The following is a 13,762-nucleotide window of genomic DNA, read 5'->3' as shown; positions in this document are numbered from 1 at the left end:
GGTATTGGTAGCTATTGCTGGGATGGCCGACATAATCTAGTATTATTCCCATTCGATCCTTTAATTTAAGGTATAATTCTAATCCTGCACTATTTTGGTGAACTACTTTCATTAATAAAACTAGCTAACTTTATTTGTAATTTATTCGATTATATTCAAGCCCAAGTCAAATTTAGCTGAATAATAGTACTCCGTTTATTTCATAATATTATTGGCTACATCTAGTATTTTGCATCATAATTAATAAAATTACTTATGAGATATGTTAATTTATATTTTATTATATATCAAAATTAAAAATTAGAGATTGACTTTGATATACAATTTATTAATTTCTGATTTTGTTATTCGTGTAATCATTCATTTTGAAATTTATCACATTCTTGCAGTCCCTACATTAAATTAGCGGGTTATAGAAATTTCTTTTTTATTTTCTCAAATAATTAGATTAACTTTTCATAAAAGGAAAGATTTCAAACATATTTAACAAAAGAAAACACTCAAAAACATGGTACATAACTAACATTGTAAAATTATATACATGTAAATATTGAATTTATATATCCTAATAATATGTCCAGCTTGCTTATTAACTGATCAAAAATTGTTAATCAGTCAATGTGATTTGTAAATCAGTATAAAACGAAAAAATAAACACCAATAAAGTAATTAACCAAAATAAAACAAGATAAATTAAATTCTTAAAGTCTCACCCTATCAAACTCTTTCACATACGAGTGATTTATCAGTATTATAAATCACCATTATTTACTTAGACTATCTCATAACTGATTAACTAAACTTCTTTTATTTATTACTTCTAATAGATAAATGAGTTATGTTTTAAAGTAGTTCACGAGTTATGTTATAATAATAAATGAATTAGCTAAAGTTGAATTTTCTAGACAATGTTATTAGCTTAAATTGTCTAAGCAAGTTTGTAGTCCAAATACACCAATTGTTCTATAATTGTACTATAATTTTGCAAGAAAGAAGCCTAAAGTTGACAAATACAACACCAACCATCAAGTACGTTTTTGGAATTTGGTGGCCTATAACAAATTTTAATATCAAATTTAATAAAAAAAAATATTTAATTATCCGAATTAATGTTTTTAAGTGCAACTTTCACCTATACAAGGTTTTAATAACAAATAAAAATATACTGAACAAGCATTGCATAACCTTTAAGATATTCAAGTTTAACCATGAGGTTATAAATAGATTGAGTTTCATTAACTAGTATAATTTTGTTATATTTTTTAATATTCACACTGACTTATTTTTATTAGTATACATATGTTTACTAAAACTTATTGTTAATAATGATTTAATATAAATTAAAATTAAGTTAAAAAGAATAGACATTATTCTCTCAAGTCTGGAGTTAAAAATGAATTGATATAAATTGAAAATAAACTGAATGAAGTGATATAAATTGAAATAAATTAAAGTTAAAAATAAATTTATATAAATTGAAAATAAGTTTAAACTAAATTGATATTATTAGTTAATAGCCAATTCCCACACCAACCAAAAAAAACTCCCACCTTCATGAATTAAAAAGAGAAAGAATTGAATTCGTAACGTTAAATCACAAGTTAGCTTTGGACCTACTAGACAAAGCAAGCTTGGTTAGTTAGTGATTATAATTAAAACAAGCACGAGTCATTACTAATCCTAATTATCATTATCATTATCATTATCGGCTTGTATAACCTATGCCATAAGGCATAGGTTAAGGGAGTATTAATTATCTTTAACTATCAACTTTATTCAAGGATTTTCTTATTTATTTATTTTTTTACTTACTTTATTAAATGTATATATGAAATTATTATTCCCAAGAGCATATTTAAGAGAATAAAGTAAGCCCATAAAAGAATTTAATGCTCTTAACCTATGCCATTGTGGCATAGGTTAGAAAAACCCTATCATAAAACAATTTAGGAACAACTTTTGATCTTGTACAGCTGTACCTTTACATCTTACCCCAACTGCTTGTCTTATTTATCTTTTTCACATTTACCGAGTCAGCATTTTAACCTTTAATGTCTAATTTTGCATAATTAAAAATTATGAAAAAATACTATTAATAATTTTTACATGGAGACGAATAAAACAAGATCACACTTGACTATACTTTAACTTATAGATTAACAATAAATTATAAATTAAGCATTTTTAGTAAATAATAACAAAAAGTGAATATAAGAAGTAAAAAAAAATGGGATGGAGTAATTATTATGATGCCAAAAAGTTTGAATACACTAATATACTTCATATAGCTAATCAGGATCTAGATTGGTCCGAGTTCAGTCTCGATTTGTCGGCGAAATAGTTTCTTCTGACTTATTTGGTTTAATTCGTAAGTATTTTAGGTTAAATATCAGGCTCTTAGTTGGTTTTTTTTATTTTTTTTTTATGCGGTGATCTTATGAAATTCGGACTTATTATATTGATGGTACCAAACTTGATCCCTTAATCTTGTGGGTGGTTAGTACATGAAGCTTATTTTTATAATCTTCATCATAAACAAATTAATAGGAAACTGACATAGGATCGGAAGTATACCATAAAGTTATTCCAAGGATCTTGGTTTACATTCCCTCAAATCACATAAACTAATTCACTATTACATTTACATTCTTTAATCTAATCTCCACTATATCTTGACCCTTCTTGTGGGTTTGTTAAAAAGTATTTCTTTCCTTTTTAAATGTTCTTTCCATTTACTTTTTTGCACAATTTTCACAATAAATTTTGAACTTTAATATCTCTAAATACGCATTATAAAAAATTTAAAAAAATATATAATAAAAAAGTATACGTTAAGAGGAATCTAACGAAATCTTACATGAATATATTTTATCATCTATATATGTCTTAAAAATCTTAATCAAATTTCTCTCTCCAAAATAGAATATTCTAAAACGGAAAAATTATTAGGAAACGGAGGAGGGGGTAAGATACATGTTAATAATTTAATTAGTCTGATATAATGATTTTCTTAGGAATTACTATCAATTATTTTTTAGTTCTTAATTATAATAAGGTATTTTATTGGGATGTAAAATTGGAGAATCTCCAACGGGCAATGGAAAGAAGGAAAATTAAATCAATTTATAGGTCGTGAAAACTGTCACAAGAATAAAATGGAAAACTTTAAAATTTTATTTAACTATTAAAATCACTCGTAAATCATAATTTGCCGATCAGTGTAATTGAATTTGAAAATTTTCTTACCAACACAATAAATAATACTTCCTTCGTTTTCTAATTTTTTTCCCATTTGAAATATTCCACCTTAAAGAGTGAGAAATTTAATTAACGTATTTAATTACATATTTAGAAGATAAAATATGTCAATATAAGATCTTGTTAGATTCGTCTTAATGTATATTTTATATTATATATTTTTTATAATTTTTTATTATATGTATTTAAAGATATTGAGATTTAATATTTATATTGAAAATTATACAAAAAGTAAATGGGAAGAACAAAAAGAAACGGAGGCAGTAATAATAATAATAATAAAAATAATAGTAATATCTATCTCTAATTACATCAACATGATTAGAGAATGAAAATGTTCCCATTTAAAACATTTCTGTAAATCAATTTTTTCTTGAAGTTCAATGAACACATTTAGTTAAAAGGGAAAGACTTATACTATAAATTAATTAATTTTGCAATTGTAATAATACTACTATAACAATTTGATACTCATACCAACCATTGCACATTTAGGGCTTATTTAATTCACTTGATTTTTAATGAAACTGATTATTACTAATTTTTATTGATTGTAATTATTTTAATTTGATTGAAATTGATTTTTACTGGTCGAAGCTGATTTTTAGTTATAAATTATAACTGAGTTGAATTGATTAAAACTGATTTTTATTGATTGTAACAAATTTTTATTAATTATAACTGATTTTTGCTAATTGTAATTGATTTTTACTAATTTTAATTTTTAACTGAGTTTTACTGATAAAACTTATTTATATTAATTAAAACTGATTAGTTCATTTTCTAAGGTGAACTAGGGAAGATGTTTAGGTCTCGATAAACTTGTAATGACTTAATCGAAACCATGATTTTGCTATTCCTTCTTGGTAGCTGGAAGCTCATTTTCGTTCAAGGCACGCTAATCCGTGTAAAACACATTTCCTTAAACGTAGGAGACTACATTGTTAGAACAAATGTGATATAAAACGCATTTTTCTAGTACAAATTTATTTATCGTCTCTTTTGAATAAAAGTTCACACGATAATTTTAATGATAAACAAAAAAAAAAAAAAACCTATACTTGATTGTTCTACTTCTACATGGTTCACAATCACATATATATAAACTTGCATTTTGCTCTAGATTTTCGAAAGAATTGAAAAAAATAAATAAAATAAATTGAAAAATTTCATGTAATGATCTTAAGTTTTTGTCTTTTCCACGTGGTAGTTAATTTCCCATGGTGACTTTTAACTTTTAAGTTTTCTACTTATTAGGCAAATGCTTAAGATTTCACGTGACCTTATTTAATTTTTTCCCACCCAAAACCGAATTGAAGTAAAAGTATATTACTCATGAGGATATACATCTTGGGATTTTGTTTTCAAATGTTCCAAAGTTTCTCCTTAAAACTTTAAACACAAGAGAGTTGAAGTGAGAATTACATCCCCACAAAGTTTATAGCTCAACTATTTCACTCTTAACTCTCTTCCTCACTTTCATGGGAGTTTCAGCTTGTATACCAGCATTACCCCGTTTAACACGCCCAACTTTCCCGCGTTTCCCTTGACTTTTCTTTGTTAAAGGGGGCGATTCAGCTGCGGACAGTGTACTATTACCTCCTGCAGGATGTATACGTGCTTTCACAGCGACAATGGTAGCATCACCTGGCGCGGAATCTACTAACTTGTTGAATAACTTGCAGTTGAACGGCCGAGCACTTCTTGGTTTTGCAGGCGGTTTTAGCATTGGTGATTTTCGGGTTTCTGATACTGCTGCAATCACAACCTTTTTGTCGCTCGCTTTATGATGTTGATGCACTATCTTAGTAACAAGGTCTCGGAGTATTAACGCGCATTTGTACTCTCTTGTGCTCTTGGAGTAGAAAACGAGTGCGTTGTTGGCTAGCAGAAGCAAGTCTCGCAAGAGTTGCACGGTTGATGTGATGCACTTATTGGCAATTCTTGATTCTATTGTGTCCAAGTCTAGGTGCTGCCTTATTATCCTCTTATATCTGGCTCGCTTCTACCAAAAAGACGATAAATGACATTATTGATGAGTAGAAATCATCGGCCATGACTGACAACCAGAAATAAATAGTAGAGATGGGGTGAAGGGATTGCCATCAAAATGGCTCCCGCGAATGTGTGGAAAAAGGGGTCAAGCCGTGAGTGTATGTAGCCTTACTACGAGGTCATTTTCAATTAACCTTTGATTCCAAATACCATCTTCAACTTCAGGCAAATAATTTACAGTTTACTTGAAAAACAATAAATCCTCGACTTCATCGAAAATCGACGTTAGAGGTTAGACTAGAAACGAATGTCTTAAATTGCACATTTTTGAAACCAAGACTGTATTTTGCTAAAATGCATGAAAAAAGACTTTCAGAAAAACACGCAAGTAGGGGAGAATCTAGGCCTGGGCTTGCCTAAGTCATGACTCGAATTTTTTGGCTAAAAGTCCTCTTAATATTGAATTGTGTACATATAACACAGACATATGACAACCGAGTTGGTTAAGTTAGTATGCAAGTTCGAATCATACTCGAATCCTGCAATCGACCTGCACACAAGTAGTAGGGATCATGGGCCCAGGTTGGTTCAAGGCATGGAATGGGATATGCTTTAGGAGCTAGGAACAGGCTTACAAAAACAACCAGGACAACTGATCTGGTCCATGAACCCAGGCTGAAGCACACTATGCATTTTCTGAAAAGAGGGAGGGAGATGAAAAGGCACATCACATAGCGGCTCATACCTGGCTATCGAGTCGACGCCTAAACACTGAGGCATGGTCATTCTTCATTACAAAATCAAAGATTTTAACAAAATCAACTATTTCCTGCATACGCATGCACGGTTTCTGATCATCTGCATCAGGAGTCCTCACAGGACGAGTCTGCATACTTGTGCATGGATCCTGACAATCTGCATCAGGAGATTTCACAGGCTGCACAGTGTCACTAGTCAATTTTTCCTTAGCTTGTGACGTGGGTGACATGGTATCCGGAAAAGACATTAGGTTATTCTGATCATCAACACTTCCTTCCTTTCCTTCCTTGTTCAAATCCTTTCTCCGCCTTTTCCCTCTTTTCCTCCTAACGTTCACTCCATACTCTCTGCGCATCGTCTCCACCAACTTGTCTATACCCGAAAACTTCTCTAATCTTAAAGAAGGTTCCGGAACCACAGGCTTTCGGTCACATTCTTCAGCAAAATGCAGTAACCGGCTAGTATAGGCTTCCTGAGTGAAACTCGCAGCAGATGATCCATCCCTTGATGCCTCTTTCCCGGCAGATTCATTTCCTCCTGATTTGAGTAGTGGCTCCAAAAATTCAGCTGCACTACAACCCTGATCAGCAAAACCGCAGACCGCCTTTTCAGATTTCAGAGTTTCAAGTTTCCATTCCAAAGAACTGCATAATAAAATCGACATTGTTATGCTTTTTAAACTAGCATTAACTTCTGATCATGAAAGTCATCTAATTTGATATCATTCAAATTTATCGGGCCATAATTGCCCGAGTACCCGAAGAATTTTTACGTGATAACAATAGAACAAAATCAAAATCAACAATAGTCAAACAAAAGCATCTTTGCATCATGGCATAGTGGCATACAACATCAGAGTTCAAAGACCAGTAGACCACAACCTACCTGAGCATCCAAGCAAAGCCCAAGAATAAATTACTCATAAAATGTACCAAATCAACTGTCACAAACATCCAGCATAACTCAGTCATACGCTTACGTTTGGAAGGAAAAAGAGTTTCAACAAGAAGCTACTAAGTATTGCCCCAATGCCATTAGGTGGCTCCCAGTTAGGCAGGATTTTAGGGGGTCGGATGTATGCAACCTTACCCTTGTCTTGTTAGTGGAAACAAAGAGGTCCGTTCCGATTGACCCCTGATAGTAAACATCATCAGCAACTTGATAGCACACAAAAGAGGCTGCGCACAATAAATGCAATACAAAAATGAAGACAAATTTGGTTGATGTGCATGCACAATCATTTGGCATAGAGTCAGAGGAACAAAAAACCTGTGAATACAATTCCGTTGACAACATAATCGAAGCAACCCTCTCTAGTCCCTACAGGGTCGACTACATAGATCAAGAGAACAAGAATGATATTAAATAAGTTTGCCTTTCCCAACTCTTACATTGTACAAAAACTTGAGGACAATAGACATACTTACAGCAAGTCATAGAGAACAAAATCCAAACATGGTTTCGGACAATAATTTGAGATGGTCATATGAAAGCATGAAAAAGTCGGCATCTCCTCAAACCACAACAAATCAAATACTATCACTTACCCAATTGATTCCTCTGATTTCTCCAATTCTCTACGCAATTCATTTACACGCTTTCTCCGCAAATCTTCAACCCAAGCACTACGGAAAATCAAAATCAAATAGCAAGTTGATTACTGAATCTTAAGCAGTTTTAAACACCGAAATTGAGATTATAGGGAGAAACGAAGTTTCAAATACAAGGTAATATACCTAAATATTACAACCACATGAAGCAAACTGCACATACAAAGCACTTATTGATTACTGCTCATTTAAATGCCGCAATAAAAAATTTTTGAGTGCCCAGTCAGAACACTCCAAGGCGACTGGCCGCCAACCATCCTTTTCAATAAACTTGCACTGATCTTTGCTCACCAAACAAAATTGGGCTTCTCTTGCAATCTTTACACACTTAGTCTACCACAACTAACGAAACATTTTGACCTAAATTTTAAAGTTCAAGATCATTCTTAAATCTAAACTATCAATCCTGAAAGCAATCTCAATATTAATCTACTTTTCAAACAAACACAAGATATTAGATGCAAATTGTAGAGTTGAGTTTAACAGAAATCAACAGAACGTGCTTTTGGAGAATTACTCAAAGTCAAAGCCAAAGTCAGCAACCTAGTATCCCGCACAAGGCAGGGTCCGGGGAGGGGGAGTGTAGGGTAGCGGGCAAATAATACTCGTGCCCCCCTTCAAGGAGTGGGCAAGTAGAAATGCGCGCATTTGCAGAATTACTATAAAGTGCAAACAGAAGATTGTAACCGTACAGCTCGTCAATATGCAAAATATAATCAACTAGTCTGACCTGAACCAAATAAAAGCAGTGGCAACAAGCATTATACTTACGAGCAGCCAGAATAACGCTCTTGCAACACCTCGTACTTGGCTTTGCACACCTGCAGTTATTCAAGTTATCAGGTAATTGATGATTTAGTGCAAAAAACAGGAAAGCAAGACTAAATGCAGGATTGTAACCGGATAAATGAGGAGCTTAGAGGTCTGTAATGCTCCAAACATACCCTAAATGGACAGCATAAAAAATCTGAACCTGGAATCCTGGATCCATCAATATTTCACTAAATAATGAAATATGGATACATAATTATCATCAGGGATATCCATATCAAAATATAGGTCAAAAACAGGTAGCTCACAAGGCCAGGCTTCCCAGATACAAGCTGCACAGAGGACTTTATTAAGCCCATATTCTAAGATAGGAAGTTACAAACAAATCCATAACTTAGATTAACAAAAGATGCACTAAAAAAACTACAATATCTGTCAATCAATTTTAGATATCTAAGTATTATCACTGGTGCATAGACCTTTTGCTTTTTAGCAACAAGTAGCAGCACATATTCGGCTAGTCTTGATCCGTAACAGTTCAAATCCAACTAATGCAAAGATATACACAAGCCAATACCCTTACTAGCTTAGAAGAGCCTAGCCAGATTCCAAAATGTGAAAAAGAGAGACATTTAACACAGCCCGTTCACCATTTACTGCATAGGGGTCATAGTCTTAGATTCATCATTAAGTCAAAAGAAAACAGACGTTACCAATCAAATGACTAAAACCCCAACTTCTGCCTAAATTTCAAGCATCAACATGGAAATATTCACAAAATTCCAAGCCACACTAGATTGGATGAGTTAATGCCAACAAGATGAGAACTAGGGCATACATATCAAGAGGATCACAAACTTTAATGGAACACATCCAAATAGCAAGGATATTCAACTTTATACACATTCAAGGCCTCACGGCTCAGAGTCAATTAAAGGAATTGCCTAGAAAGGAGTGCAACCAACTTCTGTAAAAGCACAGTTGCACACCAAGCAAGAAATCACGGAATAAGACATAATATCAGCAATAGCATTATGCTACTGATCTTTCATTTAAGTCGAAGATTAAATTCTTCCACAAGGTTTGATTAAGGGTCTCAAACATCTAACAACCAAACCTAAAATCACTATGTAAACCATGGAATCATCCTCAAGAAGTTAATCATCCAATTTGGTCTTATCCTTGATTTGAGTTACTGGTCACGGTTCACAGGGCTACTAAACAAGTTACCTTAAGACCACATACAAAAGGATTAGTGGAAAATCCAAATTTTGAATATGAGGCCATTAGCTTTAGTTTAAGAAGTTTCCAAACGACAAAATTTAAACCTTTCCAGCTTTAGTTTAAGAAGTTTCCAAATGACAAAATTTAAACCTTTCCTTTTGTCTAATCTATATTCAGCACTGTAAGGAAGTAAAAGCTATTTCAACACTACAAAGTACACAAAATTAAGAATTTCTTACAAGCAACACTCATATTACATATAGGTCCGCCATTGACATGATAGTGCAAAAACTTAGTAAAGGTCTAGACTTCGGTGATGAGAGTGATGCGGCTGTCGTACCGCTAAATATCAGCCGAAATCATGAGATAACCCTTAAATCGGCCTAAAATGCAGTTTTTTTTTACACTTAACAATGTGGCCGATACAATACGATCCAACCTTTTTTAGCAATAAATGATTGACATAAATTAAACAACTTAAGAACCTAACAAATTTAGATTCCACGTAGTATGTGCTAAAAAAGTGTAGTACTGATGAGATGGTAAAGAAAAAAGACAACTCAATTGACAAAGACCAAAAAGACAAGCTTACTCAAACAAGCAACAAAACATGTTGTAATGACATAACAGAAGTAAACAATGACAAAGCTTTCTTGGTATCGGTGATACCACCTAGCTAAAGCCTAAAAGTAGTACTTCCTCCAATCTCCTTTTTGTTTTTTTGCTTTTGAATTCAAAAGGATCAGGCAATGTGGAAAAAAGCTGTAAATATGCAAAGGAGTGGGATAGTAATAAACTAGTCAAACTACTTCGTTCATCCATCTGTTCGGGGGTGTTTGGTAGTTAGGTTTTACATTTTTTTTTGTTGGCTTTTGGCATGTTGGTTGGTCAAACAACAAAAAAAGTGTTTGGTAAATTTAAGCCAGCTGAAAAGCTGACTTTTAAGCCAAAATAAAAAACTTCAGTTAGCTTTTTTTGTTGGGTTTTGGCTGTTGACTCACTTTCTCTCTAATAAACAATCAACAGCCAATACTTAAATTTACCAAACATCTCCATAAACAGTTGGTTTTTTTAGCTAGCTTAAAAGCCAACAAAAACGGCCAACATTTTCAGCTGATCAAATAAGCCAACTAAAAAAGCCAACAACCAATAACCAAACACCCCCTTCATGTGAAATTGTATACTCTTCCGTCATCCCACTCAATTTGCATCATTTGTCATTTTAAAATGTGATATTTATTTTGCGTCATTTCCAAATTAAAAGATGAATGCATCTATTATTGCTCTGTTTTTAATTTTATCCACCCATTTCAATCTTTCTCTTCATTTTTTTACGAAGTATTTACATTTTTCTTAGAAACACTCTTTGATATTGATTCAAGAGGATGCAAGATATTTCTATTTAAAAAGTAGGCAAAAAAAAAGTTTTATGTGAAATTGATGATGTGAAACACACTTAAGTTCAATTATAATTACATATATCAACATTAAAAATTACAAACATAACTTTTCAAAAAATCTAAAAAAAGAAAACACACTAAGCCTATGAGTATAAAAATTAAGAAATATAGCATTATAGGAGAATAATAGTGTAATAACTGATGGATAACAAACAAAAAAAATTTGAACCATTTCTTAGTATTTCGAACAACAGTTTTATTATTTTTAAAATGGTAATACACTCCTAATTTTAAATGCTTTAGATAATTAACATCTATTGTATGTGTTGGAACATGACCCCTAATCTCAAGAGCCTGAAAGGAGAGAAAACCCAATCACCATCATGAACAAAAGACAGGACAAAGAACCCAGGACCTCTTCCTAGCTCCCTGAGAAAGATGACTTACCCCCCTAGAAGACTAAACTTACTCCTCAGCTGAGATTCAGGACAACAGGACTCACAGAATCAAAAGGACCAGACAGAGAATGAAGAACATAAATACCTGCAGGATGATTGATCCTGCAAAAGGATGACAACGGAAACAATGACATGGCAGGGAGCAACTGCAGTTATGTACAGAAAAGCTGTCAACACTCGCATAAGGCAAAGCACCACACTTACCTTGTACCCTACCCATATAGGTGTACTAAAAGACAGAGAGTGGGGACCTTGACATAAGGATCAACAAATCACCAAACGCCACATTGACTTACAAAATATTCTATTTCTCCCTCCGCTAATCTCCAAAAAGGATTTCATTCAAGGTAAAAGCTAAAACTACCATTAGGGTTTTGGGAACCTATCCTAAGGCCCACCGTTATAAATATACGATGTCATGCATCACCAAGGGTAAGATAACCTTTACACCGAAACCCAAGCATTATTCTCTCGTACGGAAGTAGCTCTAACTCTTTATAAACTTTATCAGCAACAACAATCATCTCAAAACCCTTACCGACTTAATCACCGGAGGAGGACCCCAGAGGACCTCTCTCCGGCCCTTGTTTGCTACCAGGAAAACACGGTAAAACAGTTAGAAAAGCAACTATCTTCCCAGTAGTTCCTGTGAACCTTAAAAGGCATTTCCAACTATATTTTAAGGTGTTAAGTGGTGATAGATTTTAAAATTTATAACTAATATTTTATACAATAAAAAATTATAATATATTTTAGCTTATTATACAAATTAATTCTATCTTTACTAAATTTAAACATCAACAATTAAATTATTGTAATGGAATCAAAGTCAAAAATAATAACCAAGGTAATAATGACAAAATAACAATAATAAAAGAAACCTCAAATCCAGTACTATAATTCAATTAATTAATTAATCATTACATAATCCTCAAAAAAAATCTAGTGATAATAATTTTATAAAACAATTAATTAATCCTCAATAATTATATGAAGTACTACATAACATTTCATTTAGTATTATTTTTTTTTCAAAAAAAGAATTAAGATTAATTAATAGTACTTGTATTTACCTGAGGAGTAAAAAGACACGGGTAAAGGGTACGGGTTTGGAGCTCCAAAGCAATAGCATCCCAATCATGAGAACCATGTCTAAGAACAGCTCCACCTAAGATTAACTCTTCCCATGTACCCCACCTTACACAATCATTTCCCTGTTTTCTCTCCTCCACCATTACCCTACGCACCTCCGGTTCACGTTAGCATCCACCACCTTTCCTCCCTCCAAATTTAATTACCCACATCATAAAACTTAAATAAGACCCAATTTTGATCAAAATTTTTAACACCCAATAACATAAAACAGCTTTTTCTGGGTTTTCAGGCCAAATTCAGAGCGGTTTTTCGGTTCAAAGTAATGGGTTGTTTTAGTTTTCTGTGGTTTTTTTTTTTAAATTATTTTAGGGTATTTCCGATTTTTACTATATTTGGGTATTTGGGTGTTGTTTTAGATGGGTTGATAATAATAATAATATTATTGAGAATGAGAGCGTAAGACAAGGGGGTTGACAGATTCTTAATTCTATATTACTTCTTTTGAAATTATTAATAGTGTTTTGAAGATTAAAGAGAGAGAAAAAATAGGAGGAGATTAAAATATGAATGATGAATAGACATAAATGAGAAAGAAAATATAATTTGTTGCTTTTATTTTTCTTGAAAATGACACTGATTTGGATCAATCTTTTGCTTAGACTCATACATTGACATAATAGAAAACTAAAATGATTTTTAATTAGTTGATAAGTTGGTCAAAATAATGTCACAGTGTTGTTTGGAAAAAATATTAAAGCATATTTATTCCCTATAAAAATTTTTGATTTTTTTTACCAATTTTTTTATTCGCTATTAGTAATAGCGAACATATCTGACCTTACACTTGAAATTAAATTTTCAAAGCTTATTTCGGATTTTTTTTTCATAAACTTATTTTTTTCAATCTTTCATAAGAAACAACGTTCCGATAATCAATGGTCCTATACACATACAAATAATCATAGTTATTAATCTAGTATTTTCGTACTATCTCTGTTTCGTTATACTAACTACATTTCACTTTTTACGCAATACAAGGTGTAACTTTAATTATTTATATCTTAAGTTATGCTTAACTAAAATTTGATTTTATGAAAGTATTTGATTAGACGATTCAAACAAGATTTTACTTGATTAAATTTTTTCTAACACATTAGTCACAATATACTTCCTCTAGTTTTTAATAGTTTCT

The 13,762-nt window shown here is 32.2% G+C and overlaps 1 protein-coding gene across 3 annotated transcripts; it reads right to left on the bottom strand.

Annotated features, from left to right (window-relative positions):
- Positions 1 to 4,563: 4,563 nt before the first annotated feature.
- Positions 4,564 to 13,133, bottom strand: LOC130815162 (uncharacterized). 3 transcript variants are annotated; one of them, XM_057681535.1, is made up of 6 exons: positions 12,549 to 12,617; positions 8,394 to 8,443; positions 7,749 to 7,982; positions 7,560 to 7,637; positions 5,999 to 6,656; positions 4,564 to 5,263 (listed from the first exon to the last, which is right to left on the bottom strand). In XM_057681535.1, the coding sequence occupies exons 3-6, from the start codon at positions 7,781 to 7,783 to the stop codon at positions 4,697 to 4,699; spliced, it is 1,338 nt and encodes a 445-aa protein (XP_057537518.1). In that variant the 5' UTR covers positions 7,784 to 7,982; positions 8,394 to 8,443; positions 12,549 to 12,617; the 3' UTR covers positions 4,564 to 4,696. The 3 variants fall into 3 exon arrangements, with proteins under 3 accessions (XP_057537518.1, XP_057537515.1, XP_057537517.1); XM_057681532.1 differs by lacking the exon at positions 7,749 to 7,982 and having other exon boundaries at positions 12,549 to 13,133; XM_057681534.1 differs by lacking the exon at positions 7,749 to 7,982 and having other exon boundaries at positions 4,564 to 5,260; positions 12,549 to 13,126.
- Positions 13,134 to 13,762: the final 629 nt, after the last annotated feature.

The sequence above is a fragment of the Amaranthus tricolor genome, chromosome 6, assembly GCF_026212465.1.
Source record: "Amaranthus tricolor cultivar Red isolate AtriRed21 chromosome 6, ASM2621246v1, whole genome shotgun sequence".
NCBI classification, from domain to species: domain Eukaryota; kingdom Viridiplantae; phylum Streptophyta; class Magnoliopsida; order Caryophyllales; family Amaranthaceae; genus Amaranthus; species Amaranthus tricolor.
The sequence above is the reverse complement of the archived record's forward strand: the minus strand, read 5'-3'. Positions and strand labels throughout refer to the sequence as shown.